At 43.4% G+C, this 20,189-nt stretch overlaps 1 protein-coding gene across 2 annotated transcripts in view; it reads left to right on the top strand.

The window, feature by feature from the left end:
• HEATR1 (HEAT repeat containing 1) overlaps nucleotides 1-20,189 on the top strand; it is a 41,855-nt gene that overhangs the window by 13,732 nt on the left and 7,934 nt on the right. For both annotated transcript variants that reach the window (XM_039850320.1, XM_039850319.1), the window contains 19 exons: nucleotides 89-210; nucleotides 771-962; nucleotides 2,394-2,577; nucleotides 2,716-2,852; nucleotides 3,822-4,014; nucleotides 6,963-7,132; nucleotides 7,535-7,693; nucleotides 9,138-9,380; nucleotides 9,651-9,782; nucleotides 10,603-10,706; nucleotides 10,873-11,016; nucleotides 11,553-11,671; nucleotides 11,767-11,888; nucleotides 13,375-13,503; nucleotides 14,793-15,023; nucleotides 15,741-15,867; nucleotides 16,978-17,138; nucleotides 19,581-19,627; nucleotides 19,737-19,860. In XM_039850320.1, the coding sequence (XP_039706254.1) occupies nucleotides 89-210; nucleotides 771-962; nucleotides 2,394-2,577; nucleotides 2,716-2,852; nucleotides 3,822-4,014; nucleotides 6,963-7,132; nucleotides 7,535-7,693; nucleotides 9,138-9,380; nucleotides 9,651-9,782; nucleotides 10,603-10,706; nucleotides 10,873-11,016; nucleotides 11,553-11,671; nucleotides 11,767-11,888; nucleotides 13,375-13,503; nucleotides 14,793-15,023; nucleotides 15,741-15,867; nucleotides 16,978-17,138; nucleotides 19,581-19,627; nucleotides 19,737-19,860 (2,840 nt within the window). The remainder of the gene's footprint in view (nucleotides 1-88; nucleotides 211-770; nucleotides 963-2,393; nucleotides 2,578-2,715; nucleotides 2,853-3,821; nucleotides 4,015-6,962; nucleotides 7,133-7,534; nucleotides 7,694-9,137; nucleotides 9,381-9,650; nucleotides 9,783-10,602; nucleotides 10,707-10,872; nucleotides 11,017-11,552; nucleotides 11,672-11,766; nucleotides 11,889-13,374; nucleotides 13,504-14,792; nucleotides 15,024-15,740; nucleotides 15,868-16,977; nucleotides 17,139-19,580; nucleotides 19,628-19,736; nucleotides 19,861-20,189) is intronic.

Raw genomic sequence — 20,189 nt, 5'->3', positions numbered from 1 at the left:
TTTTTGCTTAAGTTCCTTATTCTGCATGATTCTTAGGTGAGTGTTGATGACATAAGGGCCTTGTGTTTAAATTTTTTTTTTTTTACAGTTCTTGAAAATGTGATTAAAAGCACAAAGTCAGGAAAACTGATAGGTGTAGCAAATCAGAAGATGGTTGAGTTATTGGCTGACAACATAAATTCGGGGGACCCTTCTTGCATGTTGAAGATGGTAGGTATGCTGTCGCAGTCTGCCCGTGGGTCTGCTGCTCGTCATCTTAAAGTCCTGGTGTATCTGTGCCAGAGGCTTTTGTTTTCTTATTAATAACTTTTGCATTCTTGAGTCCTTTGTTTTGCTTTAAACATATATAGTGTTTACTGTATTCTGCAGATTGTTGAAGTCCTTAATATTTTATGTAATTTTTTCATGGTGGCTTTGTATTGGCCCAGTAAGGGCAATAGCAAAGTCATATTTTTTGTTAAAGCGACAAAATATAATCTAAAGGAGGAGAACATTTATTTTGCTGTAGTAAATACAGCGTTATACAGGTATTAGGTTCGTTAATTTAAGAACAGTCAGTTGGCAAGTGCAGTTATATGTTCATTATAATTTCTGAAATTATTTATTTTTATAATTGCTTAGAAATCAGTGCGTATTACCTTTTTAAGCCTTTATATTGGTCGTCACTTTAAATGTAGAACACACCACAATATCTAGATCAGCCTGAGGCAGAGAAGAGTGTTCTGTGCAGACGAAGAGCTGCCAGTAATGGAGTGCATTTACTTTTCAAGGTGGAGGATTTAGTCAGCGTTGGGGAAAAGGAGTCCTTCAGCCTAAAGCAGAAAGTGACTTTTCATGTGATCATGGCTGTGCTCATCTCCTGCTGTTCATCTTCAAAAGAAACTCACTTTCCATTTGCGATAAGAGTCTTCGATTTGTTGCAGAAAAAAATAAAGAAGCTCGAAAGTGTCATTGCTGCAGTGGTAAGGAGGGCGTAGTCCCTGGAAAGTTGAACGTTGAAGTGGCAGCCTGGCCTGTTAGGGCAAAGCCGCCAGCGCGAGGCCGAGGTGCTGAGTCTTCGGGTTTGGGCAAAATGTTACGCGGCCTTGGGGAGCAGCAAGAGTGAGCCCGGTGCTCTCCTCCTTTTGCAGAAAGTTAATTGAGTCAGAGAATGCAGTGTTCTGTATCCATATCATCGTTAGGTTCATTACCCACGCTATACCTAACGGCCTTTAGTGATGAAGAATTCGCTAGATGTGTCAGCCCTTGAACAAAGTATTACTTCATTATGTTGTTTGCTAGAAACAGATCTTTTGTATTATTTTGATATTACATTAGATTTGGATCTTAACCAGCCTTCTACTGTCTTTGACAGTGTTATTAATTAGGGACCACGTTTCAGTTATTTCTGTCTTTACCTAGCACCACATCTTGAGGTAATGAGGTTGTTTCTTTTCATATATAGTAGTATTTTGTTTGTATACGTTCTCCAAACTTCAGAGAGCTCCTCATTACAGGATGAGCTAAACGCATCTCATCCTTTTCACATTTCCATACACCCTCAGGATTTTATACGTTCTGGTTGGCTGTTGATAGCTAAAGTTATGTAAAGTTTAAGAGAGTGAATCTTCGTATTTTAAAAAGTAGCCCAGATAAGCCCTTCTTAATTCCTTTTGTTATCCTTTGTAAGGTGTGATAACCTGAATTGTATTTGTTCTCAGTATTAGAAGTGGGGACAAATTAAGTGTTTTACATATAGATCGAGGTGGTTCTAAGTTGTTTTATATTTAATCCCCTTCCCGAGAGTCATGAACATCTTTTGGGCTGTAGGAGCACACTGAACCCAGAATTTCCTCACTAAGGACATAAGTCTGGCTTTGGATTATTTTTCTTCCAAGTTAGTACTCTGCGCTCCCCTGTGCAGTCTCGTTTGTCATTTTCCTACACCTTTTCTCATGCTTTTAGCATTTGCATTATAACTTGTAAACGCCTTAACATTTTGCTACTTGTTTAGAATCATCTGCGGGTTTGGAGATTTTACCACGTGCCATCTTCAGCTTGGCAGTAAAAAATGTGAAATGAGAAAAGCTCCTTTAATGATCTGGTGGAAATCTAACTCCTTATCCTTCTGTTTCTAAATGTACCATTTGATAAACACAATTTATGTGGGTAACATTGGTTTTTAGGGATGGTGTTGTAAGAAAACATAAAATGGAGCCGTGGTTAACTTCCACGTGTCGAATCCTGTGAATAGCGATGGTTAGACCACTTGACACACCAATCAAAGTTGTTAGCCCTCCCACCTAAACAAGCGTGCAGGCAGTGTTGCGTGTCACTCAGTCATACGCAGCCATTGCAGTTCACCTGTATAACCCGCGTTCAGAACCCCCTTAAATCTGCCCTTGCTGTCTCAGGAAATCCCCTTGGAGTGGCACTTGGAGCTGACAATGGACAGAGGGATACCAGTGGAGCTGTGGGCACATTACATACGCCAGGTCAACGCTGCCCAGAGGATCGCTGTGGAGGACTCAGTGTTACTCGTATTTGCACTGAAAAACTTTATTCATGCACTCAAGGCTCCTAAATCTTTTCCTAAAGGTAGGACGAGGGGTGAATCTTGAGTGTGATATGCTGGAAGACTGTTTGACTGGCATGGGTGTTCTGTGTCTCGAGTGAAAAGTCCCAGCAGCATGTCCATGCAAGTCAGGCGTCTTCTCTCTTGTCACGTCCGTGTAGGTGACGTGTGGTGGGATCCTGACCGGCTGGAGGAGGACAGCAGGGACTATCTGCACCTGCTCGCCGGGCTCTTCGAGACAGTGCTCAGAGGGGCCGACGCGGTCCACTTCAGGGTTCTCATGAAGCTCTTCATAAAGGTACGAGGCTCATCGTTTGCAGGCGCACTCTCCCTTTAAGATGTTGCAGGTGATTTTAGTTATGACGGTTTTGAATGAAGACGGAAGTAGACTTTTAAACAGTGATGAGTATGTGATGAAAAACACGGGCCCTGTCAGGCGGTGCTGTAGTTGTGACCTTGGTCAGTAGGCTGGGCCAAGCACACCTGTTGACGTGTTCGCTATTCCTCTGTTTACTAGTCATGACAGGCCATTTTGTTTAGTGGCTTAATGCCGTCACCGGTGAGAAACTGATGTTCAGAGAGGTGATGCAGCTTATGCAGAGTCACTTAGTTAACTCATTTCCCATACAGAGAGAAAAGTGCAGCTCGCTGCCAGTGTTCATTTAACGTCATGTGTAGGAATGGTACGTTTTCTAGGATTTGACGTTTTTAGCAGTGGAGAATTACTATATTTTATAAACAGTAACACCATTACTAAAAATAGAGTGCTGTAAATAGAATGATATCATTTGTTTTCAAAGACTATCGGTAGACTAGAGCGACGTGAAAAGAGTAATAAAGGTGAGATGTTTCATGGCACACTTTGGGGGTGAGGTTAGGACTGTGATCCGCGATTATCTTGGGGTAGATGCTGCAGGCGCAGCTGCTGCCGGCGAGTGTTTTTGGGGCAAACGGGAAATGGGTTAAGGAATTCAACATCACTCTTGTTTTCTGCTTAGTATTTTTTTTTTTTTTTTCTTTTTGTTAAACATGTTCAAGTGCAGTTACAGCGAGTCCTCTGAATATCACAGCACATCAGTCCTTTGAATTCTTTCATTTACGTACTTCCCAACTGGTTAAAATGCCAAGTATAGAAGAATTTTAAGTGATTAGACAAAATGAAATGTTGCAATAAAGTATTCGTCTTTTATAATTGTACATTAGTGAAGAGGATTTGGAACCAACTTCTGTTCACTGTCTTGTTTGTTTCTGTGTTGTTTCAATTTAGGTACATCTAGAAGATGTTTTCCAGTTATTCAAGTTCTTTTCTGTTTTGTGGACCTACGGTTCTAGCCGTTCACACCCACCGAGGTGCAGCGTGGGGACAGTGCTGCAGACCCAAGCTCTCTATGCGGGCTGCGCCGTGCTCTCCTCCCAGAAGCCACAGTGTCGACACCGCCTGGCCTCCGTGTCTTCTCCAGGTACTGCAAGTGGCTTTGTGGCGTTGTCATGGTCTGTAGGTAGTTTGTGTGGGCCGTGGGTTTGAGAATTTTTTTATTATTTTATTTAAACAGCACACACGCGTGTGCGTGTGCACGCGCTCGTGCTCCTCTCTCTCTCTCTCTCTCTCTCTCTCTCTCTCTCTCTCTCTCAACTATTTTTGGTTATTTCTAAGTATTGCTTTTAAGTTATAAATGTGAATTGCAAAATCTCACCAAAAGGAAGATAGGAATGGCAGGTGGTGAATCATGGGTTCTTAATATCCAGCCTCATTTTCTGAGCCTCGGCAGCCACGGGGTTTCTAGGGAAGGCAAAGCGTCACCACAGTTCGGTGTTCAGCGGGCTGCTTGTGTCTGGGTGTCCACTCAGCCCTCCTGATTTCCCTCTTATATCAGTTACAAGTCACATTCAGCACCCAAAAATAAAATTTGTATTTTTGGTATTGAAATTGCAGCTTTTGCAAAAGATACAGAATTTCACGAGTTTAAATACGATGTTGAAATGCACACCTGGCAGAAGTGACTGAAGATAGGAAGTCGATTAGGGCGACGGGTGTGATTTCAATGTCAGGAACGAGTGCCCTGGGGAAACTTGAAGGTGTTCTTGATTATTTTTTTTTTATTATTCAAAATTGCTCTTTATAAATGTTCTGTGAAAGCAAAGTGAATGATCATAAACTTTTCTCAGAACAGTTTCTTAATTCTTGTCTTTTTATTAGCTCCGTGAAAAAGCACACGATTACCGTTGTAACCAAATTCTTATTAAATGTAAGGTCAAGTAGATATATAGATTCAAGTTTTACTTATAAGATAAAATCCCACAATGTAATTATTTCTCTCCTTCTATAAAACTACAATCCCTGTTATAGGTGGATTTACTTGTAAGGTTTTATCAGTTGGTTTTTGTTGTTTTGGTGAGAATTTCCTGTTTTTTAACTTTAATTTTTCAATTGATGTTATAATCATTGTCCTGTACTAATAAATATAGACATTTATCTTCTTTAAAATGTCTGCAGAGCTTGGAAACTGAACAGAGTTGGGCCTGGTTAGTACTTGGATGGGAGGCCACCTAGGAAGACCAGGTGCTGTAGGCGTAAAAAAAAAAAAAATAAGAGATTGTAAGCTGCCAAGGTCCTTGCAGTCTGTGAGGTCAACCAAGGGTTGCCTCGCCTAAAAATAATAAAATAATAAAATAAAATGTCTGCAGGGTATTCTGTCTCATGGAGATAGCGTAATTTATTTAAATGGATATCTTCTGTTCAATTTCTGAGTTTTCATAAAAGTCTGTATATTTTATTTGGAGGTCATAGCTATTTTGATAGGTATGAAATATTTACTGTCCTTTGTCATCAAGGGCAGTGACCCCTGAGGAGTATGTCTCTGTCTAAAAATAGCAAGACCAACGGACTTGACTTTTCTCCTGGTTTTGCTGCAGGACAGGCTCCTGCTTACCCCCTCTGCCTTGTCCTCTGTCACCTTCCCCCTTCCTAAAGTACCTCTGCATTTATGCTGCCTGGACATGTCACAGTACTCCACTGAAAATGGGAGAAGCACCTTGTTCTACTTGAGGGCTCAAGGACTGTACCCTGGAGTCCCAGAGGCCTCCACCAGGCTCCTGAGTCAGTGCACTTGTCCTCAGTGCTCGCTCTGACCTGCAGGGAGCTTCTAGCCATATCTTGTCCATGGGGCATCTAGAAAGTGTTTCTCTTAATTTATTTTAGAAAATACGTCATGCTGTTCAAAAGAAAAAGGTATTGTAATATTATACAAATTAAGTTTTGTGAGTGGCTTGGGACTCTCAGCTTCATTTATTACTTTTTGTGCGGATACGTATCCTGGCTCAGTCTTGCATGTAACAAATCTTTGTTAAATGAATAGGCATTTAATGTCATTTGTAAGGTGAAGGCTGTCTTTGGTTTGTTATGCCTGATCAATATAGTTAATTTACTTGCATGTTTAAAAGCAAAAGTGAAGTATTTTTTTCAATTTTTGGTAAAATATACTGTTTTAAATCTAAGGAAAATTAGAATGCGAGAGCATTCCTCTTTAAATTCATCACTGTCACGAACACGGTTGTAGAGTTCTCGTTGGCAGAAGTAGATGCTTCAGATACCGATGGAATGTGAGTGATAAAGCTGATGCTCCACATCAGGGTTCTTAGGTGGATTATTAGATGGGATGTCTAGAAACATTTTTAAAGTTTGACTTCAGCCTCATTCCATAGGCAAAAGTTTCACGTGAACTAAAGATTTCACATAAAAAACTTAGCTCTAATGTTAGGAAAAAACATGGAGTACATATGATCTCTCTCTAAGTATAGAGGTAGATATTTTTAAAACTCAGTGGGAAGGGCCTTCCTCAGCAACACACAAAACTAGGAGAAGAATTTGACTAAAATTTCTGCATTGAAAAGTAAAGTCACAACAAACTCCGATTCAGGACAAAATCTGCAAAGCGTGACACACAAATGGGTAATTTCCTCTACATACTTGTGCAAGGGTATGTTTGTTGCAGCAGTTTTAAAGCCCAAAGGACTATAAACAACCTAAATTAGTAAAGTACTAGTTTCAAAAATAGGGAGAATACAGTGGAGACCTGTACAATTTAAAAAGAATGATTTAATTTAGAGTCATGTTGAAAACACTTTCAGAATACATTGAGATGCTATAATAATTCCTGCAGAACATGGGGTGTGTATATATATACATAATATATAATACACATACTATGCTCTCATTTATGTATTTTCAAAAGAATATACTAGTTCACGTCTAACATTTTTCTAGAATAATAAAACAGTGAATGGTCTTTGGGGTGGGAGTTTGAGTTCAGAGGAAAACTTTTCATTATGAACTCTTTGGTACTGTTTAAGTTTTGCACTGTTTTTATTTTTTAAATCATTATTTAATTTTTTTTCCTTTCGTTTGTAGTGGTGGCATCGCTGCTCCTTAATCTGAGGAGCCCCGTAAAAGAAATACGAAGGGCGGCCATTCATTGTTTGCAGGCCTTCAGCGGGGTGGCATCCCAGTTTCAACTGGTAATAGATCACGTGGTTCCTAAAGCAGAGGAGATCACCTCAGATGCCACCTACGTCGTTCAGGTAACTCGTCAGCACAGAGATGGCATGTGCGCGTGCCCGCATATAACACAAGCATTGTCTTCCTTTCTTGAGCTTTATTTGGAGGGATTTTGATCGACTTCAGTCACCGAATTTAGAAACAGATATGTCAATATCTGCACACTTTTCTTCCCCCATTTGTAAAAGACAGTGAGACCATGTTCCAATTCTGCCATCCTTCCCTCGGCCAGAAGACCAGTGTCTGGCTTTTGAGAGTGAGCTAACGGAGGGTACTGATGTTCTTTCCTATTAAGGTTTCAAGGGGAAATGAAAAATTGTAAGTTATCTCACATCATTTGGAAAAGAATCCTCTGTCATTAGTACGTTTAACCTTTATAGTCCCTTAATCCTTTTACCCATTTTTTTTTTTTTTTGGTATCCTAGGATTTGGCTGCTTTATTTGAAGAACTACAGAGAGAAAAGAAACTGAAATCTCATCAGAAGTTGTCTGAAACGTTGAAAAACCTGCTTTGTTGTGTATATAGTTGCCCATCTTATGTTGCAAAAGATCTCATGAAAGTGCTTCAGGAAGTCAGCAGCGAGGTGTGTGCATCTGCTGTGCTGTTGCAAGGGTCGTAAATGCTCCTGTGTGCGGGACACATTTGTAGGGTGACGTTCAGAAATATTCTTAATCCGATGGGGGGAGCATTATGGTGGAGAAGATACAGGATACAAAAAGCAAATATTGGCGAGTTTGTTCTGTTTTAAAGTTGTGTGTATCCCTGTGTAATCACTGTTTTGATTTTAAATGAGTTTAAAACACATGGGAAACCCACTGAAGGTGCACTGCAGAAAAACTTGTTTCGCGTCCGTTCTTCGGGTGAAAATGCTCCTCAAAGTAATGTATTCAGACATGGAGTCCGAACATTCTGGGATCATTTGCTCACTCTTTAAATGTACGTGGTTGCGGGAGTGGCTCCATAGTGTAGCGGTTAGCACATCTGCTTTACACGCAGAAGGTCCTGGGTTCGTGCCCCAGGTGGAGCCACGGATCATACCCCCTGGCCCCCCAGGGGTGCATCTCGAGCAGGTGGGAGGAGACGCCCCGCCTTCAGAGATCCAGTTCTTAAAAAGGGAAACGGCAACATCCATAGGTCAGGAGTGGAAGTGAGTGGGGGGAAGTTAAGGCGGGGAAAATAAATGTACATGGTTGTATCCTTTTCTGGGGGGACATGCGTAGCTTTCATCATGTTGTCAAGGAAGCTTGTATCACAGAAGAGCCGGTCCCTCAGCCTGTGCACCACCTGTCTCGACCGATTGCAACTTGGGGAACTAAAATGGGTAGAACTGGGTGGAAACCATTTGATTGTATCTTCCTGGTGGGAGCAAACAGATGGCATTTATCAGCTCTGTGTTGCTCCTGGTGTAGTTTAAATTGACAATCTTGTTCAGTAAAAGGCCAAATAGTAAATATTTTAAACTCACCAGGCCAGGCATTCTCTGTTGGAGCGCTCAGCTCTGCCTTTGCATCACGATGGCAGCGGAGGATGGCACAGAAACAGACCAGGTGGCCGTGTGTCAGTGAACAGGATTTCCAAAACAGACGGCCCTCAGGGTCTGGCCTGCCAGCCGTAATTTGCTGGACCTAGTTATTAAAGACTTCACATGCTAATTTGAATTAATATTTTACCAAGTTGGAAACATTATTTGGGGAAGCGTGTGGTGTTTTAGAGAAAGCTAAAATTTTATTTTTATAGTCTAAAACTTCAGGTTAGTGTGTATTTCCTGTTTTTAAAAAGTGTTGGGACACTCACGGGTTTCTCCACTCACCTCCGATGGGTTTAGAGCTTTTGGCCATTACGGACTGCCTGAGTGCTTACTTGGCTAAATAGCCATCCTGTGTCCAAGAGTTCGTCATTATTGGTTTTATTTTTTTTCTCTAGGCTAAGCTCCCAGTCTTCCAACATATCTCTGGAGGTCTTTATAAAGCAAGCAAAAACATGTATCAATATAATAACAATTTACTAATAAATTTCCCAATCTTCAGATGGTGCTTTCTCAGCTCTTGCCTATGGTGGAACAGCTGTTAGAAAAGACCCAGCAGGAGCCCACAGCTGTCCTGCCAGATGAGGCTGCTGTTTTGCATCTCGCTCTGGGAAAATACAATGAATATTCAGCTTCCCTTCTACATAAGGACCCAAAGAGTCTAGATATATTTATAAAAGCCATGCACACAGCAAAGGAACTTTACCCAGGAATGCCAACTGTTCAGATTACAGCCCTCGAAAAGGTCAGTGACTTCTTTCAGAAACTAAAGCACATTCAGGCTTTTAAAAATGTGTAACGTTTGCTTGGAGAAGATGAAATGGACTGGATGTGTTTTAAAGGAATATGACATATTTGACCCATTTTGCAAAACTGATGTACATGGGTCATTTAAAAAATTGCATTTTAACTGATAAAATTGGAAACAATGTTACATCGTAAGAGAATGACATAAACATTTTTGGAATTCAGGTTTGCCCATTGAGCTCAATTGCCTTTTTTCTGTCTCCTCTAGATTACAAAGCCATTTTTTGCAGCTATATCGGATGGAAAAGTTCAGCAGAAGCTTTTGCACATTTTGTTTGATTTATTGGTGAACTGTAAAAATTCGCATTGTGCTCAGACTATTAGCAGTGTTTTTAAAGGGGTAAGTTGCAAACATTCTGTAATTTGTTTATTAACATTTGTTCTCTTCCAAGTAACACCGTGTTTAAGCATCTTCCATTTTACAGTGCTTTTAGAAAGTCGGATGTTACCATTAACAGGAATTGTGGAAAAGTAGGTCAGAGAGAAGTACCAAATCAGAATTATAAGTCTTCGCCATTATTCTCAGTGTGTGAAGTATCTGTGGCTTTAACCAGGCAGGATGTGTATTAGCTTGGACCTGATGTATGGTAGGGCGTCTGCCTGCTTTGTGCAAGCAGCAGGAGTGCGTGGTGGCCTCGTATTTCCAACTGAGTGATGGGTTATTCTGCTGATCCTAAACAGTCGTCTAAGGACGTATACAATGCAGTTGGGAACTTGCTCAGTGGTTTTATGTACACTGAACACTGAAACCCAGCCGTACATCAGAATAACCACCTAGTTATTTTGTGCTTCATTTTGTCACAAAAGTAGCTAACAGTATGCTGAAGTCCTAGTGCCCAGATTCGGCTGTCCTCAGAATTTTAACATATGTACTTAGATTTCTAAGATAAGTGAAACAGATTAAGGTACAGAGTAGCATGTATCATGTACTCCTATTTCTTTGTTGTTTTAAACCTTTATACAGCTGTCGGTATATGGAAAATTTCCAGAAGTACTACTTGTCAGTGGCGGTTGCCTTTGGGGATTGGCCTGGACTCTGGAGTCGTAGGGAGATGTGGAAGTGGGCAGAGATGTTTCATTGTATCTCTTTCAGTCAGCACTCACTGCTCTAATTTTACCCCGTGAGTTACATCATCAGCTGTTGTTCTTTCATATTTCAGATTTCTGTTAATGCTGAACAAGTCAGAATAGAACTGGAGCCACCAGATAAAACTAAGTCCCTGGGCACAATTCAGCAAACAAGAAGGCAGAAGATGCAGCAGAAGTAAGTGCCATGAATTCAGGGAGAATGTGCTGCTGTTCCCAGGTCTTGAATGCTAAAAAAAAACCATCGTGATTTTTTGATACCCATCCATTTGGCATAATAGGTATATTTTTACTTAGCACTGATAGTATTTGCTTTTCCAATATTTGCCTTATCTGTTTTTCAGAAAATCACAAGATCCAGAATCTGTTCAGGAAGTTGGAGGTTCTTACTGGCCAAGAGTAACCCTCATCCTAGAATTACTACAGCACAAAAAGAAACTTAAAAACCCTCAGATATTGATACCGACTCTTTTCAACCTGCTGTCAAGGTACCGACACTGCCTTGGATCGCGAGGAGAAGGGGATTCTGATTCTTCGTCATCTTACTCCATTTAACATTCTCTCTGCGACGTCTCCTCCTGCTTCACTGGTCTGTGCTGTCTGCTGTGTAGTGCTGCCGTTGAAGGATTGAAAAAATGGTTTTAGGTCCCTGTTGCCAGTGCCCTGTATTATGTAGAAATGACCTCTCACAGGCTACTTTCCTGACTTTCAGTAGCATATCCCTGGGGCAGCATTATTTTTATTTAAAGATATAGCGGGACTCCCACTCTACTTTTTAGTTGGAGTAAATGCTGTTGAATCGTGGACGTGTGGTTTCATCTGAAGAGCAAAGTAATTCTAAGATTCCCAGCAGGTTGATGGAAAGTGCAGTAGAGAGGAGAGGTAACTTGATGTAAACCAGTTACCCTCTTCCATCTTGTTTACAGTCATTCCTTATTTACTGTGTGTTCTGACCGTGGTCATTGACACATCACTGAAACTACAACTTTTTCATTCTCCATCATCTCTCTTCTGGGTCCTGAAGGTGTTTAGAACCTTCGCCACCGGAGCAGGGAAACATGGAGTATACCAAACAATTAATTCTGAGTTGTTTGCTCAACATCTGCCAAAAACTCTCTCCGGACGGTGGCAGAATACCGAAAGGTACGCCTGTGCTTTGCTGGAGGGAGCGGGCGGGAGAGTCTGCTTCGCGTAGGACTGTGCCTGCCACTCAGACGGGTTACTTCTCACCACCACAGATGTTCTAGATGAGGAGAAGTTCAACGTGGAGTTGATCGTGCAGTGCATCCGTGTCTCAGAGATGCCGCAGACCCATCACCACGCCCTTTTACTCCTGGGGACCGTGGCCAGCATATTTCCTGTACGTATCAATGACTTGAGACTTCAGCAGATGGTCCAGATGTGTTCTGTGTCCCACAGACGTGCACAGGTGCTCACTAGTTTGCGTCAGTGGACTTGGGTCTTACAGTGCTGGTGACCCTCAGCCCCGCCTCATCGCCGAGACAGTGTGAGCTGGTCGATCTAGGTTTTGTTTCCTTGTTTTGGAAAGTGGGAATAGGAGCGGCCTTCGCTGGGCGGTGTTGGCTCTCAGCATGGTGCCTGGCAGAAGTAGCTGTCCCATGATTGGAAGAATTAGGTGACTGTCCCATCCATCCTCAAACAGCTTTCAACCAGCGACTTAGGAATATTAATTGGATTATAAAACCACCTTAGTTAAAGAAGTCGTGTCCCTTGTAGAATACATCACTTGAAGCTTTTTGGGGACATAGAAACTATTTTCATGGTGGAGATTTACACCGACCGAGGTCCTTAACCGGCGGTCCTCCATGGGTGAGATGGGGGTCTCTTAATCTATGAAAATCATGTGCAAGTTTTTACGTGTGGAAATTTTTTTTTTGAAAGAGAGTCAGTAGCTCTCAAAGGGGTTGATAATCCAGAAACAGTTAAGAATCATTGATGTTTTTCCTTTGTTTTTATTGAAATAGTTTATGTGCCATAAAATTCACCCATTTAAGGTATACAATTCAGTGTTTTACTATATTCACAAAGTCGTGTAACCATCATGATTTTCTCCTTCAGAACATTTTTATTCACCACTCGTCAGCAGTCACTCCCCTTTCCATCTGCCACCACCCCGCCCCCGCCCCCGCCCCCGGCATCCCCTAGTCTGTTTTCTGTCTGTGGATTTACATATTCTGGACATTTCCTATAAATGGAATCGTATGCTATATGACCACTTTTGTGTCTGACTTCTTTCACTTAGCAATGTTTTTAAGCGTCGTCTGTGTTGAAGTGTGAATCAGCATTCCTTTCCGTGGCTGAGTAATACTTCATTGTGCAGAGACACTCCATGTCGTTTATCTGTTCATCGGTGGTTTCCACTTCTGGGCTGCGATGATAAAATCGTGCTGCCGTGGACATTTGTGTGCATGGTTTTGTGTGAACGAACATACCCCGGAGTGGAAGGGCTGGGCCACATGCTAACTTTAACTTTCTGAGAAACGACCGGACTCTTGCAAAGCAGCTGCACCATTTTGCATCCACCAGTAACGTATGAGAGTCCTAGTTTTCCCACGCCCTCGCTGCTACTTGTCATTGTCTTTTTTATTACAGCCGTCACAGTGGTGTGAAGTGGTGTCTTGTGGATTTTGCATTTCCTGATGACCAGTGATGCTGAGCATCTTTTCATGTGCTTACTAGCCACCTGTGTATCTTTGGGGACATGTCTTTGCAAATCCTTTGCCCATTTTTAAGTTAGGTTATTTCTCTTATTGCTGAGTTATAATGAATCACAGCTATTTGATCTGTTTAAAATAGAAAACGTTGAAAGATGTGTTTTCTTTTAGGACAAAGTTCTGCACAATATCATGTCTATTTTTACGTTTATGGGAGCCAGCGTCATGCGTCTAGATGATACTTACAGTTTTCAAGTTATCAACAAGACAGTGAAAATGGTTATTCCAGCACTTATTCAGGTAAGCTGTTTTTCTACCAGCATTCGTATTATTTTAATATTTAAAGTTTTACACATTTTAACATTCAAGTAGTAGTAGTAAGTGAATGACGGTAGATGCCTTGTGCCTTTCTGAGATGCTCAAGTATTTGTGCCTCTTAAAGTTGAGATGGTGAAGCTAAGAAGGAATCTCGGAAATGTCTTTTCCAAGAATGTGAATAAACTTGCGTTCCGCAGGGGCGTTGACTGTGACAGTGCCTTGACGTTACTCTGACAGAGCGAGGTTGCGCTCACTGTGTATTCGGGATGTGGCATGGGCTCAGGAACTCCCGGTGTCAGTTGAGGACGTGGGGCGTGTTAGCGCTGTGATGGCAAAGCCATTGACACGCAGCTCAGCCAGCGTTTGCTGGGTGCTAAGAGCTGAGCGCTCGGAGAGCAGGGAGACGGAATGGCCATTGAGACTCAAGAGTGGCCTCGAGGATGAAAGAGTCTGAGCATCTGGGTTTTCTCTTCGCCTCCGTTGCTGGTCTTACGTTATTAACCCCTCCAGGGATGATCGTATTCAGCACCGTTTCCTTTAAATCTTCGCATTAGGTCGGCATTCTCTGTGTCTGACAGGTTATCGAGTCACGACACACAGGTTTAAAAACAAAACTGACTGCGTTGATGGCGCACATGCCGATAGAAAAGCTAAACGCTGAAGAGTCCAGACTCGGGGGGAGGCCGCGTGGGCCAGGTAGCCACGGAGTTGCGTGAGGAACAGTGCGACGCGGTGGAAGGGCGGGGCTCGGGGACATGGCAGAGTCCACAGTGCACGAGAAAAGGCGCGGGCCGGGAGCGCGCACCGCGTGTCAGGGCGGAATGGGCGATGTGGCGGGAGCTGAGACGCAAGCGGGGGCTTCGCTTTCGTTATTCATTCTTGTGTTTGTTCAGCGGCTGTTTGGAGCACCGGTGCCAGAGTGAAATGGTTCGAACTTTATTCTGAGAGCGCTGGGGGCCGCCGGCCCCTCTGCTCCGCTCGTCTGGACCGTGCCTATTCTCAAGCACAGCGGTGCCTCGCATTTGGCGTCTGCTGTTTCATGCCCCCTTTTCACGCGTGTGTCTTGCTTCGTACAGATGCCGAGTCTCCTTGGGGCAGGGCGCACACCCTCACTTCATGTTCCCCCAGGGTCACAGAGTGCCTGGGACGTGCTCTGCACTCATGGGATATTGACTGATCGCTCTTCGATTACTAAAATTCTTTGGGCCCGTGCGAAGGGTGTTGTGGAGGGTGTTCGCTCCTGCTCACTGACCCCGCTTGCTGTCCTGCAGTCTGACGGCGGGGACTCCGCGGAAGTCAGCAGGAGCGTGGAGGAGACCGTGGTGAAGATCACCGGCGTGTTCGTGGATGCGCTGCCACACGTCCCGGAGCACCGGCGCCTGCCCGTCCTCGTGCAGCTCGTTGACACCCTGGGCGCGGGGAGGTTCCTCTGGGTTCTCCTCGTGTTGCTCTTTGACCAGTATGTCACTAAGACAGCGCTGGCCGCCGCCTATGGAGAAAAGGTCAGGCTCGAGGGTGGGTGATGAGAAATGTGCTGTTTCACACAGAGTTGGGGGTATTTCCCAGTGTAAATGTGGGGCTGGCGATGCTTAATATATGTTATCTAACAGTGCCTGTTTGCTCAGAGTCACCATGAAAGATGTTTTTGGCTTTCTTTAAAATTGCTTTCGGAGCCAGTGGCTCTGAATATTTTCAGTGACAACAAAACATCTGAGGGCGGTTCGACTTTTCTCAGAGCCTGTCGCTGCCCAGCGGGTGGTTCTGTTTTAAGCCCAGCAGAGTAGGGCTGTAAACTCATTAAACCGTGTCTCCGGAAGGTGCTCGTGAAGGCATTCCACGGGGCAGGAGGAGTGTCACTTCAGTAACACCAGTAAGACGCAGGAAGTTGTTCTGCGGAGCCCTGTTTGGACAGGGTGGAACCGGGGGTGGCCAGGACTGGGGTCTGGGGTCGGGTCTGGACCTGCTCTGCGTAAAGCAGCACGTGCGGTCCTGCCAGAAGTCATGACATAAATTATCCTAGAATCATGCTCTCAGTTCTCACAAATTAGCTTTTTTATGTAAGGAGCTCAATAGCTCATTCTTCTGGTAATATCAGTGACTATAAGGAACAATATATAGTGACTTTTTGTGCTAGGAAATATTTTTAAGACATTTCCCTTACTTGTACTTACTCTAAATGTCATAGGTACAGTTTTACTATCTATCTCTTCTTTATATAGGATGCTATTTTAGAAGCAGACACTGAATTTTGGATTTCAGTTTGTTGTGAATTTAGCGTCCAGCATCAGATACAGAGTTTGATGAATATCCTCCAGTATTTAATAAACCTGCCAGAGGAAAAAGAAGGTAAGCGTAAGTCGAGAGTTAATTATGATTTAGTCTGAAAGCTCGAGCGAGTCAGAAGACGACGAAGGTTCTCCTTAGAACCCAGAGAACGTCTTTAGAAGGAACTTTTGAAGTAAGTTAATAATTTTTAATGTGGGTATATGATTGTGTACCTTCTCAAATGTTTATGGAAAAGGATTTCTGCTTGCCATTCCTCACACATTGGCGTTCGTAGCTCTGTGCCTTCGCCCAGATGTGTTGGCTGGGGAGTGTGACAGGTGTGGGTTAGCAGGCCCTTATTAGCCGTATCGTACCTTCCCATTAAAGAAAGACGTTTACAAGAACAGTTACCACAGCAGTGGTAACTAAATATTAAAAATTGCCTCATATAGGAGTCTTGAAGAAAATTCCACTAATTGCAGCACCAGTGACGTTGGCTCTGGAAGGGGTTGATGTGTTGCGGGTTCTTAGTTCCGTGCCCTTTGGAGCAGAACACAGGTGCCTTCAGGAAAAGGGTCTGAGGACTCTGCGGTGACTTGCCTCATCCTAGAGTCAGCTCAGGGACAAGACTGGAAGGTGCCTGGAGAGCTGAATGTGGTGACATGCTCTGGAAGAAGTCTTCATTTTGAGGCTGTCTAGGACAGTGGTTTTTAGTGGCCCACCACGGACCCCCAGTCACTGCACCCCCAGCACCTTCTGTATTAGATGCAGTTAAGCATGGGATTCTGCAAAGTTTCAGGTTACCTTCAAACTTTTAGAATTAAACATCGACGGCTAGAGGTGACCCCTCCTTCCCCAGTTTGTTGTGGGCCACTAAGTAAAAGGCTTCAGAAATTGGGTGTGGAGCCACCGTTTAAAACTCCTTTCGTAATCCCTCTGCCTGCCTTCACTGGCCCGTCTCAGCCGCCCTGTTCTGTTTCGTTTTGTCTTATACATGCTCTTCTCAGAGCTGCTGAGTACTTTTGTAAATACAGTCATTACTTTCATTAATTTAGAAGAGGGAAAACCGGGTGTAATAGACTAATAGATAACTCTGAAAATTGTGTCCCATTCACTGTGCTCATATCCATGTTTGTGCTAAAGATTCAGCTCAAAGATGAGTGGGTCACTTGTTTTCTTGCTCTTTTTCAGAAACCGTTCCCAAGGCTGCATTCGATAAGAGTGAATCACGAGAAGAAATGCTGCAGGTTTTTAACGTAGACACTCACAGCAGCAAGCAGCTACGGCACTTTAAGTTTCTGTCAGTGTCCTTCATGTCACAGCTCCTGGCTTCCAGTCATTTTATCAGAAAGGTGATCTGTTCTTTAAATGTGTTTGTTACAGTGGTTTTGTGTTTTTTAAAGGAACTGTGTTTTAAACTCATAAAAAGAGCTTGACAAATACCTCACAAAAATGTGAGGCCTTTACAGGTAATGGGGAAAACGGCATAGTTCTCTGTGGAAGCATCTGGCATGCCCCCAGGTTGTACGTGAACCCTACGACTCCGCCATTGCCTGCAAGTGTGGACACCCCGCAGGCCGTGTAGCTGTGCAACGAAGGGTGTCTGGGAGCGTGCAGCATGTCATTGTTCATGGGAGCCCAGAACTGGCGATAGCGCGTGTCCATCAGCAGCAGAGTGATGACGTGTCGGCATTAAGGGGCATGGTGAACCTCAGTGGCCCACGGCCGCTCTTAAGCATAATATTGAAGGGAAGAGGCAGACAGAAGGATCCATCCTATGGTTCCAGTTGTCAGAGTTCAAAAGTAGCAAAACAAATCTCGTTTTAGAAGTGAGAGTAGCAATTGTGTTTGGGAAGGTGGAGGAGGGCCGTGACGGGCCAGGTGGAGGGGGGCTTCTGACACGCAGATGACGTGCTGTTTCTTTACCTGAAACAGTGAGCTCTACATGGAGGACTTGTGCACTTTTCTGTTAGTGTGTTACAGTTCAAACAGTGGGAGAGAAGGACATACAAACAAAAGGAAGAAATGAACAGTGCACCGGAAGGATGGTCGTGACCAGGGATGCAGAACGCTTCGGCAGTAGAATATCTGTGTTACACGTCTGCTGTGTTGCGTGAACAGATCAAGAGGGAAAACCGTGATCGTTGAAATATTTACAGAGAAATCATCCAGTGGATTCAGCACATACTCATGACTTTAAAAAAAAAAGATGATCCTTTTAGCGTTGCGAGATGGATGGGAACTCCTTGGCCTGAGAAAGATATTTGTCAGACACCTATAGTTTTCATCACACTCTGATGCGACGTCAGTGGTGTGCCTGTTAAAGGCCAGAACGAGACTCTGTTGTTATTTCTGTTTGGCAAAAGCAGTGTAAGACAAAAAAAAAATCACCAGATTCACAGAACTAATAATCAGTTTAGCAAGCTGGCTTGATAGGGATCAGCATAGACACTGTCTACAGATGAATCCGTGTAGACACTGCTCTCTGTCAGGCAAACTTGCCAAGGACAGTGGTGGCTCAAGCAGTCAGGTCAGTGTGAGTGCTCACGAGCCTGGGTACAGCCATGCACACGTGGCAAACGTGTCACGTGACAGGTGCCATTACAAAGCAGTGAGAAGGAGACGTGTCCAAGAACTAGAACTGGCACGATTTGTCTGCTTCGTGCGAACAAGACGGCTGTCGCACTGTGCACAAAGGACAGTTTTAGGTGGACTAAAACTTCAGTGTGAGAAGGAATGTTTGGAACTTTGAGAAGAAAAGGGGAACATCATTGTGACCAGAGAATGGAGACTTTCTTAAAAGCCGGTTCAACCCAGAGCCACCACAAACAATGAAAAGCCACGGACTAAGAGATTATTACTGTGTGTAAATCCAGAAGCGTCCGTTTCCATTAGAACAACTGGCAAAGAATTTGAATTCACTGAAGAGGAATCACAAATGGCCAATTAATACGTGAAAAATATCTCCTTAAGAAGGAAAATGCGGGTTGAAGAGCTGCCACTGTGACGTCCATCATACTGGCAAAAATTAAGCTGTTAAGAGCAAGAAATGGCAAGGCGGTGGGGACAGCCACTTCTGGACACAGTGATGGGCCGTGTACTCAGCCAAGTGGAAGATGCTCAGTTTCGTTTCTCAGGTGTATGCTCTGCAGAAACTCGCCTAGATGCTCAAGGAGACAGACACAAATACTCTTTTTTAGCATTGGTACCAAAAAAAAAAAATGGACACAGACTAAGTGGCTACCAACAGGTGAATGAGTAAGTCGCGGTACACACAGAGGGTACTGTGTGCAGTTAGAGTGGATGAACCAGAACAACATGAGCCACACAGATGGCAGAAATCTAGTATCACCAAACAGCACATTGCCAACTGATATGTCCTCCTTGGTGACAGTCACAGCAGATTCGGGCTGGGCTTGGGCTAGTGGGCGAACGGGCTTAGGGTACAGAGCATGGGGGCTCACCGCCGGATCTGTAATAGTTCATCTTTAGAGATGAGCTATAGAAAGATTACGTTTCATAAAATTAGTAGATAAATGAGTATTGACTTGTATTTTTCTGAATCTTTGTCGTACTTTACTGATGTTATAGAGTGTGATAAATGAATGGAATGGAATGAAATGAGGGAAGCAGAGTTCTTACAGTATGATGGGAGTGATCTGAACCTGATTAAATTGTGGTGTCAGAAGCCAGTTGCTGTGGGAACTTTGAATAGTCATAGATGTTTCATTGAACTTTAAGTGATTTTTTTGTCATCGGTTCCCAGTCCTAATGATGCCTTCTTTACACATTAGGTAGTTGAAAGTGGCGGTCCTGAGGCTTTAAAAGGCCTCGAACAGAGGTATGTTACTTTTCTTTTTTCAATTTTTATTTGGGAATAATTTCTTTTTATCAAAAAGTTGGAAGAATAGTGCACGAGACTTTCACGCGAGCCCCACCCTGTGTTTCAGGTTGCTAGAAGCGGTTCTTGGCTACATCAATGCTGTCGCACAGTCTGTGGAGAAAAACGCAGACAAACTGACCGCGAAGTTCTGGCGAGCGCTCCTTAGCAAAGCTTACGACGTGTTAGATAAGGTAGGGCTTCGTTTCTCCCCACGTGCTGTGCTTTGTTGCTGTTTTTATGTCACTGTGAAATGATTTAACCTAAAGTGTTACTTTAAGAATAAATTTAGCAGTAGCTTCTCTAAATATAATGCAGTTAAGATTGTTTTTGGAAAAGAATCTCTTGACTAGAAATAAATTTGTCAGAACTGTTTCCCTATCAACAATGTGAACACATGCCCCAGTAAATGCCATGCTTTAAGTATTCAGTCATGTGACACTGTTGTCACGTCCACTTAATTCGCGCGGAGTAACAGAAGTGCCTGCCAGGCAGAGTACATGGCCCGCTCGAAGCATCGCTG

Source organism: Pteropus medius, unplaced genomic scaffold, assembly GCF_902729225.1.
Source record: "Pteropus medius unplaced genomic scaffold, Ma_sr-lr_union100, whole genome shotgun sequence".
Taxonomy (NCBI): Eukaryota; Metazoa; Chordata; class Mammalia; order Chiroptera; family Pteropodidae; genus Pteropus; species Pteropus medius.
The sequence above is the reverse complement of the archived record's forward strand: the minus strand, read 5'-3'. Positions and strand labels throughout refer to the sequence as shown.